The sequence below is a fragment of the Dendropsophus ebraccatus genome, chromosome 5 (assembly GCF_027789765.1).
Source record: "Dendropsophus ebraccatus isolate aDenEbr1 chromosome 5, aDenEbr1.pat, whole genome shotgun sequence".
In the NCBI taxonomy this organism is placed as follows: Eukaryota; Metazoa; Chordata; class Amphibia; order Anura; family Hylidae; genus Dendropsophus; species Dendropsophus ebraccatus.
In genome coordinates, this window is record NC_091458.1 from 67,248,000 (window position 1) to 67,264,057 (window position 16,058).

At 41.3% G+C, this 16,058-nt stretch overlaps 1 protein-coding gene across 4 annotated transcripts in view; it reads left to right on the forward strand.

The window, feature by feature from the left end:
• DGKA (diacylglycerol kinase alpha) overlaps positions 1 to 16,058 on the forward strand; it is a 133,520-nt gene that overhangs the window by 84,442 nt on the left and 33,020 nt on the right. For 2 of the 4 annotated variants that reach the window (XM_069970484.1, XM_069970485.1), the window contains exons 3-6: positions 3,295 to 3,364; positions 9,124 to 9,214; positions 9,354 to 9,430; positions 10,174 to 10,321. In XM_069970484.1, coding sequence (XP_069826585.1) covers positions 9,142 to 9,214; positions 9,354 to 9,430; positions 10,174 to 10,321 — 298 coding nt within the window. In that variant the 5' untranslated portion in view covers positions 3,295 to 3,364; positions 9,124 to 9,141. Of the gene's footprint in view, positions 1 to 3,294; positions 3,365 to 8,753; positions 9,008 to 9,123; positions 9,215 to 9,353; positions 9,431 to 10,173; positions 10,322 to 16,058 lie in introns of those variants that run through there. The other 2 variants (XM_069970487.1, XM_069970486.1) reach the window with 2 other exon arrangements.

Here is a 16,058-nt window from a genome sequence, read left to right on the forward strand (position 1 = left end):
TTCCAAGTGAAATGCGTTGTCCATTTCATCTTTAGATTTTGTGTTCCATTTTTGTTGAAATTACAACACTGTTCTCTCTATACTTTAATGTTCTGACACTACCATAAAGACTCTAAATGTGGAAAGTAATTACATAGATATTACTGCAAGCATGTACAACGCTTATAAATATATGCCATGAAACAGAATAGAGTAGTGATTTATAACACTACAGAAGACAAGAGAAATGAATGTCTGTTTGTTTTGCTACAAGCAATATGTTCAGTATATCTGGAAGTCAATACATTTCCCAGCCTCAGACGCCGCCACTGCATTTGCTTACAATGATATTTCTGCTCAGGGACACTTTTCCATTGCGTAGGCTCTCATAACATAGAAATCATTTGTTTTACAGCTCCCCCTCCCACCTGTACATGCCATTTTACGATCTTGGCGTAACATAATTATGAAAACTGGCTTTTAAAAGTAGTTCTATTGTTTCTAAGCTGGCTAAGAGCACTGCCTGTAAAATATTAACTATTTCTAAAATATGGTACAAGAAAATACAGGTAGGGTGAGAATCTCTTATAAGTACAGACAGGATTAAAGGGATTGTCCAGGCTTACAAAAACCTGGCTTCTTTCTTCCAGAGGTAGCACCACTCTTGTCCTCAGTTTTGGTCTGGTTTTTCAGCTCCGTTCCATTGAAGGGGATGGAGGGGAATTGTAATACCACACACCACCACCTGAGGTCAAGTGTGGTGCTGTTTTTAGAAGCAAGTAGCTGTGTTTTTTTCTAATCCTGAATAACTCCTCTAAGTATAGTATTTTCTCTAATTAATGATGGTAATAGGCTAGTTAATAGTCAGGCTTTTAAAAGTGTCCTTTTAGTTAGATTTTAATCAAAACTGGGATTGGCCAAAATAGGTATAACGTGTATGGGGCCTTTACAGTTCCCAATGATCAAGGTATGCATTTTCAAGTGTATACACCAATTGTACATACAAAATTCAGGTGTGAACAGAACCCAATATGGTTGTCTGACTCTGATGTCCTTTCTATATACCCCCAGGACACATTGATCCAGTAGAGGGGGGGGGGGGGTTAAGATATATATATATAGTGAAGGCCATTTTACACAGACAGATAAATTGCTTGTCACAAGCACCAGACAGGGGTGTTGCTTACAAACCATTATTTTGATGTGCACATAAAATGTGATAAGCCAACAGATAAGTGTCTGTTTATTTGTTATTTGATAGCTCAGCCGCAATTATAAATTACATTTAAAGAAAAATTCATTTTCCCAATCATTGGCTCATGTAGAAGAGCTTTAACCCCTTAATGACGGCCGTATCGGCTTTTCACAGCAGTCACTACTATCTGCTGCAACTATCAGGAGGGGTAATTTACTGCTCCAGGTAACATTAACCTGTTATATGCCACTGTCAAGTCATGGTGGTTTCCGGTGGTGTGCAGGCCGGTACTCATGTGATCGGAAGTACAGCGGCGAGGTGCGGGCTTCCGATCAGCTTTCCAGGCATTCTGGGATTGCCATGTATATGCCTCTAGGTTGCCATGGCAGAGGCCAGAAGCATGGCTGTGTAGATTGTCTGTCAGCTCAGTGTTGACCATAGACAATACACTGCACTACAGTAGTAGTGCAGTGTATTGGAACAGTGATCAAAAGATCACTGGTTAGAGTAACACTAGTGTAAAAGTAAAAAAAAAAGTTTGCACCAAAACACCGAAAAAATCCCCCCCAGCCCTATCCAATAATAAACATGCTTTATATTCCCCATATATAATAAACTGTTGCATAAAAACACGTAGAAAACACAAAACCTATACGTTTGGTAACACCATGTCTGTAACAAACCATTCTATAAAACTATATAATTATATCGCACGACACACGATGTAAAAAAGAAAAAAAAACAGCACCAGAATTGCTGTATTTTATCAGTCGGCTTCAAGAAATATTTCATAAAAGAGATCACAAAGTTATATATATGTAAAACTTAGTATAAATAAAAACTATAAATCTTCCCGGAAATGTTTTTTTTTTCCAGGAAGATAGTTTCTACTGTGCCAAAGTGGTAAAAATTGGGCAGGCAAAAGGATCAGAGCAACTTGACTAAGCGTTAAAATTGTGGTGGCTAGACAAAAGAGTCAGTGTATTTTTCCAAAACAGCAAGTGTTCCTAGTATGCAGAGGATAGTACCTACCAAGGGATCGAAGAAAGAGCAGCCAGTGGACTGGACAGTGGAGCAATGGAAGAAGAATCATGTGCATAGCACTAGGCTGGTCTTTGGGAAGAAGAGCAGTGGTAGTAGGGAAACCTTGGATACACTTATTGATATGGATACCACTTTGACGCACACCTCCCATCTTAATATTGCGTCAAACCAAGTACACGCCATCTTTTGTTTCATAATGGCAGTGCTTTCATTTAGCAGGACAACACACCCTGCCACACTGCAAAAATTGTTCAGGAATTGTTTGTGGAATATGATAGAATTTAAAGTGTCACTGTAACTATAGAAAAAACTTATGAGATGTCATAGAGATACGTCAAAAGTTCAATCAGTACGGGTCTGAGTGTTCAGACCTTTATCAATCGGGAGAACAAGCCAGAAGACCGCACTAAAAGCGGTCGGGATCATAATGTTAGTCTATGGAGCCTGACTGATTATGCTGACACACGGTGCTCTCCACGCTCGTTCTGACGATGCTACGGCATGAAAACACACACAACTTACGGGCAACAAACTGGCATTCAATGCAGTTTATTCAATTAGAGGCGTACAAGGGAGGGGGTCAGCTCACTCTTGGGATAGAGTTTAAGATGTTGACTTGGACCCAAATTTCTCCATATTTAAATTTAATTGAGTATCTGTAAGATGTGCTGGAAAAACAAGTCTGATCTGTAAAGACTCCATCTTGCAATTTACAGGATTTAAAAAACACCTGTCTAATTTTGGCAGCTGATCTTTTAACGTTGTGGCTGATCTGTGAATTCTAACTGCACCAGTAATTCCCCACTAGGCTAGGTATTACTGTTCTGCTTTGTAATATATCTGGCACGTGTAGCTTAATCCACCATCATGACATCCTTACTGTACATAACATTTTATCAGTATTATTTGTAGTGTCCTTTGTTGTTCTTGGTTTTTACTACCATCTGTTAGTGTCACCAAAGCTTTAGTGTCAGTTACTGTTTACCCAACTTATTGAAGCAGGCAGCGCAGTTACAAAGAACAGGAAAACAAAGTTCAAGCTGCTCACCCTATATCTGTGTAACACTTCTGTCTAGGTGGTTGTGCCAGAAACCTCCGCAAGTGCACAGGATATTGATAAAACCAGAAGAGTGGTCCCCTTCTCAGGTAAAAGTATTTCTTTATTTAGCACACTTTAAAAGCATAGCGTTGAGCCTCTTTTGCTCCATTAGGCTATGGTCACACAGAGTATGAGATCGACTGGGTCACGGAACGGTCGGTCTCAGAAAAGATCATCACTGCAGTACCGTCCGAATGATCTTTAACGCCGCTGGGTTCTGATGCGGGCGCATCCGTGCGCGCCCACATTAGAACTCCCCACAGCACACAATGGAGTGTGCTTCCGGAGCCGTTCGCTCCATTGTGTGAACTGACAGGGTTTTCTGTGGCCGCTATTCACTGAGTAGCGGCCAAAGGAAACTGAAATGTCAGTTTTCTACGTCGCCGCTAGGGATCCCAGCCGAAGTGTATACTATGGGGGACATGTATGAAAAGGCGAAAATGCCTTTTTTAGGCGCAGATGGGGCAGATTGGTGTAAAAATATTTGCAAAGGGTATTTTTGCGAATATTTTTTTCGCATTGCCCCCATCTGCGCCACCTTCGCCAGTGGGGTAGGGGCGTAACGGGGGGGTGCAGCAGCACGTGGAGGGGGCGTGGCCTCTGTGTGCGCCGCATTTATAATTTTTCAAGTGGAAAAATGATACTGAAACTACGCCAGCTCCGAGCTGGCGTAGGTTTCAAAGTTTTCGCATGGACGGGCTCCGTGCGCTCGGGATTTATGTGGAGGCAATGCGCCTCTACATAAATCCCCTGAGCTGCGGAGCTGCAAGGACATTTGTAAGCCCGGCGTAAAAAACACTGGACTTCATAAATGTCCCCCAATGTGTATACACTCCAGCCGGGATTCCCTCGCCCTGCAGGACTACGTACGTACCACAGAAATCACAGCCCTTGTAACAACGGCCATGATTTCTGTGGAACTTACGTAGTGTGAACATAGCATGTAAGAATGTAAGAATGTAAGGGCTGTAGGTTTCTTTCACTTATTATAAAGAAGCTAAACACTTTAGGGTGCCTTCACACTTACCGTATCGCAGCAGAAAATCCGCTGCAGATCCGCAGCAGATTTAACTAAATGAATGAACACAGCATTAAATACGCACTGTCAAATCCGCTGCGGATCCGCAGCAGATTTGTAAGTGCGGATTTGATGCTGTGTTTATTCATTTAGTTAAATCTGCTGCGGATCCGCAGCGGATTTTCTGCTGCGATACGGTAGGTGTGAAGGCACCCTAAAGCCATTTCATTATAAATCTTGGTGTACAGTAAAGGCCCTCTTACACTGAAAGATTATCGTGCGAAAAATCATTATATGGTTTGTATTTAAGCGATAATCTTTCCGTGTGTATGTAGGCAAGGATCAAACGATTAATGAAAATTTGATTATATGTCATTGATCACATCTTTTGAGCTGACCATAAAATAATTGTTAATCGTTTGCTAATCTGTCACAAATCTTTCGGTGTATGTAGGCCGTGTTCGTCCATAATACAAACAATCGTACCTAACGATTATTATTCTGTGTATGATTTCGCCAGAATTACAACTCCAAGCAGACCTAGATATCAGGTCCTAAAGCCACATACAGTATAATCAATTTAGTGGTGCTCGGCTTAGTTATCGGACAGTCCTTGTGTGAATTTGTAAAGAAAGATAATGTCCACCATAAAACTTGATTCCTTTATTTATGGTGTCTAAGGAATCTAAGGTCTAAGGAATCTAAGGTCTAAGGAATCTAAGAAGCATGATGTACGGCCATTGTTAGTGGATTTCCATATTTTTCTAGGGCACAAATTTTTTATAACAAAGAAAGACTTCAACATATATGCAGAATGCCCTTTTGGTATATACTTTCCTTTGCTGGAAAGTGTTATCTGATGCAGCTTCCTATACAGATGTGTATGTAGGGTTTAGTAAAGATTAAAGGGGTACACAGGATATTGCCCTGGTGAGGCAGCATAGATGGAGAAGTGGCTACATATGTGTGCAGAACTATCCAGTTCTTTGAATTAGGGTCCTTTTACACTGGACACACCCTCAGTGGCGATAATCGTCCCATGTAAAAGAGTCAGTAGTCTCGTTCATCGGCTGATTGCGTCTTTTGTGTGTGCGTTAAAATCATTGGTAGTCACCTAGTCAACTGCAAATCTTGCCATGGAAACTCTGCAAATAAGCACTGATCTCACTGATCAGTGCTTCTTTGCAGCACTACAACAGGCCCTTACAATTATGTTAACAGTCAAGTATATTTCCATGGCTTTCATAGAAGCGAATAGAGAGATCTACTTATATGCATGGTAATCCACTTGGATGCCACCAGCCACCTTGCCAGGCAGATGCTATGTTTATGCCATAAATGTTTAGGTTGAAAATACAACTTTAAATCGGCACTGTCATTTAAACTTTTGACATGTCTCTTAAACAAGCTTTGATTGGGGTCTGGGTTTTCAGACCTCAACCGATTGCTAGAACCAGTGGGAGAGATGTTCAGTAAACAGGTTCTTCTCTGCACTCTGTCCCCGAGACAGATGAACTTCCATATGGGACCGTCTCCTGTCACCTGCTCCGAAATTGAGAGAGTTGCTCGGCTGCACCCTTGTAGATTGATCAGGGTCCAAATATGATTTTTATAGCTGGTTTTCTGGATTACTTGTGGTCAGGCCTGTTATTTCTATGTCTCAGAATTACAGGTCCCATGGAAATTCATCTAATTTGTATCAGTTTTAAAAATAAAAACTCCTTCCAGTATGAAGACAGCTGACTGAATGAGATGTGTTCTCCATTAGCGCTTTCTACCTTTTCGGCACTAAATGCTGCTCTGTTAATCGCATTATGAGATCACTTGACGGTAAAGTAGCAAGCTGAAATATTATGAAAATCAAGCGCCTCGTTCTTAAATATTTAATGTGGTTTTGCAAACTAATAAATATAAGTCAACACCAATAAAAGAAGAGAAAATGGTTTAACCCTCTATCTACCACATATGTGGTCATACCCATCTGTTGCCTTCTGTTATAAATACCTAAATCTTGGATTATAATGGACTTTACAGAGAAATTTGCACTGTCCAGTCCATGTAGCTGCTGCTGGCTGTGTATAAGGAGATAAGTTCAGAAGACCTGTTTTCAAGACCAGTCTGGTTGCATTGAAAGTGATGTTTAAAATTGTATTTTCCCAGTGTATATGGTTGTCACTTCTAGCTGAGCAGGTGCCATGACTCCTCTGCCACACTGCAAGATAGAGAAGTGTGATTCATCACCCCACAGCAGTGCTTCTTAAGGGGTTATCCAGTGTTACAAAAACATGGCCAATTTCCCCTTACTCTTGTCTCCAGTTCAGGTGTAGTTTGCAATTAAGCTCCTTTTGCTTCAATGGAACTGAGTTTCAAAACCCCACCCAAACTAGAGACGAGAGTGGGGCAAAAGGGGCCATGTTTTTGTAGCGCTGGCCAACTCCTTTAATTTTAGTCCTAATGGACCACCAACAAGTCATGTTTTAAGGATATCCCATACCAAGAACTCCAGTCATAATACCTAATCCAACAGAGTGTTGGAGACTTTGGTAACAGTACTGTACACAGGGACGTAACTACCACTTTAGCAGTCATTACAGGGCCCACCGCATCAGGGGACCCATCCTTGCAATACACTGGGCCTCCTGAGCTGTCATCAACTACCAAGGGACATGCTTACTATGGGGACACTATGTACTAGAGGGGGTGGGGGTGGGGGGGTAGGATAATAGGGGAAATGTCTCTTTTGGGGGACACTATGTACGGGACAGGGGATACTAGATGAGATGCCTACCACGGGGGACACTTAGGGAGATGCCTACCAAGGGGACACTATGGGAGATGTCTACCATGGGGGGCACTATCTACTGGGGGGATACCAGGGGAGATGCCTAACATATGCTATCTAATAGGCGGAGGGCTAACAAACAGGAAGATTACCTACAGTGGGATGGAGGAGAGGGGAGCCATCCAGGAGGGGGCCCAATCAGAAGTTTGCTATGGGGCCCAGCCCTTTATAGTTACGCCCCTGACTGTATACCAGGTACATCCTCTTTAAGCTGAACCCACGGATCGAACGGCACTGTCACGGGGAAGCCGGTGCCGCAGTCCATTTTTTGGACCGCAGCCCAGTTCCCTTGTACGGCGCCGTTCTATGCAGCGGAACCGGTCGGTGCTTAAGCACTGGAGGTAGGCCAGCCCGTCCCCAGTGGAGGAAATTCCCTCCCCTGTATGACGCGGCTCCCTTAGAATAAATGGAGCTGTGTCATACAGGGGAGGGAATTCCCTCCCACTAGGGGTGGCCCGGCCTACCTCCAGTGCTTGAGCACCGTCCGGTTCCGGTGCATAGAACGGCGCCATGCACGGGAATCGGGCCGCGGGCACCGGCTTCTCCATGACGGCGCCGTTCGATCCGTGGGTTCAGCTTAAAGAGCATGTACCTGGTGGTACATCCTCTTTAACCTTACATGGTCTTCACATCATGGCTGAGCTGCTGTGGTTCTTAAACGCTTCCACTTCTCACTAACACCACTCACACCTTTTCAAGAACTGATTTGTTGCAGTGGTGGCTCCTAACATAGTACCATGCTGGTGTTAATGAGCTCTTTAGAGTAACTCATTCTTTCACTAATGTTTGTAGAGGCAGACTGTATTGGTAGGGGCTGGATTCTTTACACTTGTAAAGAGATAGGACTGAATAAAACACTGTAATTCAGTTATTACTATTTTTAAAGCATCATTGATTCTAGAGCGCTATATAGGCAATAGGGGGTAACAAACAGAAGATTATAAGATCAAATACACATTACATGAATAAGGTCATACTGGTACATAGAGAAGCCTACCAGTTACTAAGAAGTGTGCCCCAGTAGTTTTCCTTATACAGTGTAGAATGATGAATAACATACTACTCCTTCTTACTTGCTCTTTATTACTTTTTTAACTAATTGTAGCTGTGATTCTTGCAGGGACAAGAATGGCTTGGATTACCAGTAGCGGGGGATGCTTGTTTGTGTGTTATTAAATGTCACGGTGTGTAGATGTCAGTGTGTCATCCTCTTGCTGATTACAGAATATAATGTGCAACCGTTCAATCTTCATGGTCTAATATAAAGAAATGTGTTCACACACATATATTATAAAGTGACCTCTTGCCAGCCACTAAGCAGGTTTATGGACTGTAAGAGGGAAAAAACTCTTGAGATGCAGACTGTAATAATATTGCTTCCGAGTAAGGAGAATAATCGTGTTGCTGAGCTTGAATTCAAGGCTATCTCCATGATCCGTGTGTTCTTACCTCTCCTCTGTCTTCAAATCTCCTCCTCTGACACTTTTTATATTCCTGCACTACACCCACCACTCACTGCTGGATCCCCCCCCCCCCCTCTCCACCATCTCCTCTGCCTGTCAGTTCTTATTTCTTACAGCTGATCTTATCCTTTCATTTGCCCCTTCGTGTTTCCTCTTAAGCAGTGCCACTTTCTTTTGCTGCTGCACACATCTAGTGTGATCCCTGGCTTTATCTGTTCTCTCCATTCTTCTCCATCCCATTCTTGCCTTCCCCCCATCTCTCTCTCTCTGTCACACTGCCGCTCAATCTGTCTCAGTCTCATTATCACAGCAGCACGGTGGCTCTGGAAAACTCTGGGAGAATGTGTTAGACCAGCTATAATCAAAGGTTTGAGCCAGAATCACACCCCATTCATCCCCAGGCTGCGTCCCCTTTCTCTTATTATCGCTCTCCCCTTCCTTGCACATTGGATCAGCTCACCTCATCTTGCTGTCTTGCCGCAGGGCTGTCGCAGAGCCAGAATGAGTGAGGAGAACAAGGAGTGGGCAATCCTCAGCCCGGAGGAGTTCACCCAACTGCAGAAGTACATTGATTGTGAGTAAAAAATCCCATGTACAGTACTCTCCACTGCACATATTAACATTACTCAACCTTCAGGCTCAATTGTCCTACACAGAGGAGAACACTGCAAGCAAAATGTGCCAGAGATCTGTATGTTCTATTTTGTTTCTAGACAGTACCAAAAAGGTTCAAGATGTTCTGCAGGAGTTTTACGGAGATGGCACGTCCAGTCCCCATCTCAGTGAGGAGGTGAGCGTTTCTGCAGATTTCTATGATTTTTACATTTTTACATCCTGCCTCCCCTGCAGCAGGTGCTGTGGTATAGCTTAAAATTCTTATTACGTCAGGGTGTTTCCCGGCTCTATTTACAACATAGATGTGCTCTTTTGCTCTTTGGTGATCTGCTAAGACCTAGGTTTCTGTATAAATCTTATTTTGCAGTGTCTACCCTGGGACCTTCTCTCTAAGTTCTGCTCTGCCCTGTGTCCTAGGTTGTTAGGCTCTGTTAGTTATGTAGGTGTCTGTCAGTGGACAGATATATTTTATATTATATTCTTTTTAAAAGTAAAAAATACTAAATATATATATATATATATATATATATATATATATATATATAAATAAAATACCATTAAGCAATATACAATCATGATGAATATGAGTTGGTATGCCAACATGTTAACATGACATAGACATGTATGTCATTCCTTTATCCACTCCATAGCACATGTACATGCCTCTGATACACTAAAACACATTCACTGTTTCAGTGTTGTCTTTCATGCAGGCTGCAGAATAAGCATATATTTCTCTAATGTTTATTCTTGTGCCCATATGGAGAAAATTATACATTTAAAGTGGCTCCCCGCTGCTTCCAGGGAAAAAAAAGACAGGAAAATAAATGTAAATCTACATTTAATGCCTGGAATTCAAACATGTAAAAAGATTTTTATGCTGATATCTGTCTAAAACTTTGCTTTTATATTTTCTAGTCAATCGATTTTGAAGAGTTTAAGACTTTCCTGAAAGGCTACCTGGATACAGATGACATTTCTCCTGATCTCTGCAAGCGGCTGTTCATGTCTTTCCAGGCTGTACCCAATGTGGATGGACAAGGGAATGAAACAGATGGGGCAATTGGTAAGTAAAATATTCATGTATTGTAGTAAGAGGAAACACTATGATCAATGCTGTCTTAAAGTGAGACTCCTTTTTTGATTACTTATAGGCTATAGTTACATAATCAGTAATACACATTTTGTTTACCACATGGTCTGCAATATTCTTTCTAAAGGGGGGGGGGGCTCACTTTAAACCATAATGAGCCTGGTGTTTAAACAAATTTACCAGTGACCCAAGTCTTTGCTTTTATACCCTAAGGCCAGTTTTACCCTTAGGCTACATTCACAAATCCGCGGCCCGCACTACGAATGTGCTTCACGGAGCACTACATTGACTCTTCATTAGCATAGTGATCCGTGTCGCAAAATGTGGTCCGCATTACAGCATGTCCTTTTTTTTGCATCACGGATCGCGGCCCCATACAGATGTGTGAACAGGGCCATTGAATACCATAGGTTCTATGTCTATATTGCGGACAGAACAACGGACGTGTGAATATAGCCTTATTGTGTTGAAACCAGGTGTTAGTTGACTGTCTATTGTATAGCATTGCATACACTCCATTATGGAACATAGGCAAAAAGACAAATTTGGTCAACTCTCCTACAACATCATTCACACAAGGCTGGACACGTTGCTAAGGCTAAAATTGCAGACACAAAAAAACACAAAAAATACAACCGCTCGTCGCTAATGGCAAGACACGGACCCAATACAGATATAAAAATCAATAAAAGCAGCCCCCCAACTGCTAAAGAAAATTCCATAAAAATAATGAGGCTCTTGGCATACTTTCTGCAAATAGAGTGAACCATCCACCCACGATAAGGTGGCCTCATGCCACCATTCTGGTTTGTTGCGCTTTAGTTGTGTTTAGTTGCATTTTTATGAAATCATAGCATGTTAAAGGCAAAAAAATGTGTTTTTCTCATATAACATAAATGTGTTGAGAAAAATGCTAATACAAAACAACACAAATTACCCCCCCCCCCCCCCAGTGGTTCGAGCATGAGCATTTTATTCCATTTACTTGGGAGACAATTATCTTTAGTAAGTGTCTAAGCTAACACAAATACTTGTGTTCTCCGGTTACAGTTCTGAAGAATCTGGTGCACTCTTGTAGTCCTTTTAAAAATTTATATATAAAAATGGGCGTTTCTATTTCCCTTATTAAAGGGGTGTATCTTACAATTTGCAGTCAGTGCTCATAGTGTCGGGAGATAAAACATTAGCGAGAGCCATTGGTCAGAATAGGACAGGTAACTTTTAAGTGTTTGTCTGCATTTTTTACAGTCTTCATGTGTTAGAAGTGTTGCTCAGAAATAACAGTACTGTACAAATGTATTAAGATTAGATGTTAGGAGGCTTTGATTCTATAGCTTACTTCTACTCCGGAAGGCATCTAAGATACATGCTGAGACTGAAATGATGCTTCTGCATGGGGTTAGCCCAGTTGTTGGAAAGTGTAAAAACATTTTGATGAATACATTATAACTGGCAGTAGTGCTAGCAGTACATCCCTGCCTGACAGTGTCCATTGCTTCCTATTACAGTACTGAAAACAGTCACTTTGCACACATAGATTCTGCTGTCAGTCATTTTGTTGTTCTGCTGTTTTTTCCAAACGTATTGAAAAAACTAGTGATTCAAGACAAATGCATTTCTGATTACCAATATATCTAAGCTATATATGCAGTTTTTGTTAGAGGGGAAAAATTACTTAATTTTTTTTTTTAATTTTACTGTTTTCTTATTTCAATGTAGCAGTGTTCTATAACATAGCCAATTTAAATACTTTATATGGGAAAATGAAAGATCTCTCAACAAATGCAATCAATTAAGGCAGAGAAATCATGGAATCAACAGTTCTTGGAGTGCACATCCTTAGACATCAGAAAGTAATATTAAAGTACCCAAAAAGTCCTAATCATAGTCGATTCTAATTCTAACCAAAGTGACCATACCGAGTCATAAAGATGCAGCTTATTGAGAAGTGGGGCTGTAAGATATCCCATATCTTTCATATACCAAATACAACAGTACATCTCTAAAAAAATGAGTGGTGTTTGTTGTTTTCATTTCACAGCTACTAAAAACCTAATTGCGACGAAGATGTGCGGGAATTTTATTGGGAGAAAATAGACATGGCCGCACATCCATAAACTTATCACTGATCCTTTGCTTCTTAGCACAATACTTACTAACATCAGGAATTAGCTACAGTTTGATCAAAGTGTATAAGCTTACACACCACTTCACAGCTCCTGATTTGTGTGGGTCCCTAACCATAAAAAATGGCGTAGCACCATGCAGCGACAACCACAACAGCACCCCTAGGGCCCAGAGAGGGAGAGGGGCCAGGTGGTCTAATGTTCAGTCCACTCACTGTAGTGCAGGGTGAGTGAGCTGAACATCAGAAGACAGAGAAGAAGAAGGACCTGTCAGCGTCCTGTATAGAGGGAGAGAGAAATAGAGGGGTGAGGGGACCTGATCACGACCCGCAGGTCTTCAATATTACAATGTGGAGATTGACCTGACAGAGAGGAAAGGGAGCAGACTCAGCTGTAAGTGCTGTGTGTGTAATGTGTGTGTCGGTACGTGTCTGTGTCAGTAAGGGCCCTATTCCATCGGACGATTATCGTTCAGATTATGGTTAAATCGTTCGAATCTAAATGATAATCATTCGGTTGAAATGCAGTTAACGATTAACGACCGAACGAGAAATCGTTGATCGCTTTATAAGACCTGGACCTATTTTTATCGTTGCTCGTTCGCAAAACGTTTGCATTGAATGAGACATCGTTTGGTCGTTCGCAATAGATACAAATGCAATAGCGAATAAATAGCAAAGAAAAAACTATCGCAATTACGATCATAAGTAACGATTATCGTTCCATGGAAATGAGTGAACGTTTTCAGGTCTTTCACAATAGCGGTCGTTTGAGATCGTTAATCGTTAACGATTATGCAAATGATAATCTTCCGGTGGAATAGGGCCCTAAGTGTGTGGGCAAAAGAAGAGCCTGTGGAGCCTCTACAAGCTCTTGCTCCATGGGCTCTTCTTTTGCATATTTATGTTTCCCAGGAAGCAATGCACCTAGGATTTCACTGCATTGAGCGCTTTAACCGGCAGCCGGCAGTGTTATCGTTTGGATGGTCTCCCTTAGCGATCTGTTTCTTTTACAGTAATAGCCCTATTTCACGGAACGATTATCGTTCATAGACTCGCTCCAACGACCGCTCGTTAACGAGCACTTAACGATTTTTTTTAAGCGAATGATAACACATAATACGAGTGGGAACGTGAACAATATCTGTAGTGTAACGATTTTTCTGCAGTCGTTACATGGTCGTTTAAAATGTGGGGAAATGTAGGTAGACATTTCAAGAACGACTGAAAGATTTTTTATTCAACGAAAAGATTAGCGAATTATTGTTGAAAGACCAACGATTTTTTTTCGACTTGTTAAAAAAAATAGTGAACGACTCAACGACTCGCTGTTGTCGTTCGCTCGTTTACAGCTATTCCACAGAACGAATATCGTTAACGAGCGGTCGTTTAAACGATTTTATGAATGATAATCGTTCGAAAAAGTTCAGTGGAATAGGGCCTTTAGTGTGTGTGTCAGTGTCTGTGTAAGTGTCAGTAGGTAGGTGTGTGTCATCAATGTGTGTTTCAGTAAGTGTCTGTTTCAGAAATGTATCTCAGTCAGTAAATGTCTGTGTCATTTAGTGTCTGTGTGTATGTTAGTGGTGTCTCAAGTGATTGTGGATAGTGTATGCATCTATCATCCACAGTGGATGGATGAGGGACCCACTGAGGCTCTGTCTCTCAAGGATCCGCAAGAACCTGGAGACAGCCCTGGTGACCATACTGAGTCCTAAAGATGCAGCTTACTAAGAAGTGGGGTTGTAAGATATCTCATAGCCTTCACATCCCAAATATAAGAGCACATCTCTAAAAAAGTGGGAGGTGTTGGTTTGCTTCTATTTTACAGCTACTAAAAACCTTGCTGCTGCGGGGATGTGCTCGAGCAATTAAAGTACCTTCCCAACACAGATTTGAGAGGGGGGTGTAAAAAAGTGGGTTTAGTGGTATATCAGTACTAGAGAGATCTTTTATTAGGGTAGCTTCACTCTTGCCGCATTGCAGCAGATTTCACACTGTGAGTTCCTGCAGTGAAATCTGATGTGATACCCAGTGGAATTAATGTTGCCCCTTCCCACTTAAGCCACCGCTGCTGGGCTACTGAGTTACTTGGCTGCGCTCCTTTTTGCCTCTCAGGCTCCCGACTCCCTGACATGCCGCTCATCACTGTGCAGTCCCGCTGCAGCCTTACAGAGGTCAGTTAAATTGGAAGGGGCTTTACATTCTTAGTGGAATGAAAAATCTGCTGTGAGGATATATAGCCATAGAAAATGACAGTACCAGGTATCGGAGCATGAAATCCGCTGTGATATGGTACATGTAAAACTCGCCTAAAAAGGGCCTGTACCTGCTGCAAGAAGGGCTCAATACAGAGACAGGACCAAAATATATAAATATATGTAGTGAAGAGCCATCTGCTAATATTTGGGAATGCTCAAGTTTTATTTATGGAGGAATGCCAGTGTGTAGTACCAGAACATAAAAACTTTGTACTGATGAAGGCTTTGCCCGTCCTTTGCCAATCCATCTTCCACTCTTTGTTATATAGCTATGTTGGGGCAACTGATCTGGCTGTGCTGGATGCAATACAATTTTATAAGCCGTTTCGTAGGAGGATCCACTATACAGAGTATTTGAAAGGTCAAGTCAAATGAAAAACGATTGCACATAAAACCTTGAATTTGCAAATATTGATAATGGGCAATGAATGAGACATCTGACGAAGGGAAGCAAACAGTAAAACTTAGTCAAATAGTCCGCTTAGAAAAAACTACCAAACCCAAGTATTTGCTCCATTTTTAAAGAACGGTAACACTTTTTATATACTTGGATCAATAAATCGCTGGATTTATGGGAGACAGTTGTGATTCTGAAAATCACATCTAGAAAATGGTACAGATGTTCATTCGTAAACTACAGAAATATGGAGCACCCACAGCAGCATGTGTAAATCATAACCCAGTATCAGCGGCATTTGCAAACGTATTTCCCTTTAAGCTGTAGTTCCTAAAATCTGTATACTAATTAATGTAATTGGGATGAAAGGAACACAAAAAATGAGGACACAGGGATGCAGGGCGCAGTTATTTCTGAGGTTTTCAGGCAGAATTCACTTATTTCCTTTTATTTTCCTTGTTTTTGTTCACCTTTAAATGAGGTAATTTATGTTGCCCAGAGAGCGATGTGAAGGCTATTTTTGTCGTCTTTTTACTGGATGACTGAAAGGCAGCACTAGACCAAAGGTGATAGATGAGGATGGAGTATAGGGGCATAATATAACTGGATACTAGTGATGAGAAAAAGATGCTGATGTATATATTGATAGCTATAGTGTTACTGTTAGTGCTACTGTTTATTTTTCCTTCTTGCTTTTAAAGAGCAATAAAATAACCTTTTTATAACCAAGTTTATTTAGTCTTTCATATGATTTATGTAAAAAAAGGAAGAAAAAATAGCTTTGCATAACCCTATTCTGAATCATTTAACTCTTTTAGTTCTCTATTTGTAGATCTGTTTGAGAGCTCGTTTTTTTGCAGGGAGGGCTGTAGTTGTTAATGATACCATAGTTTTTGTGACTTTGCATTTTGATCCACAGTGTTTGGGTGG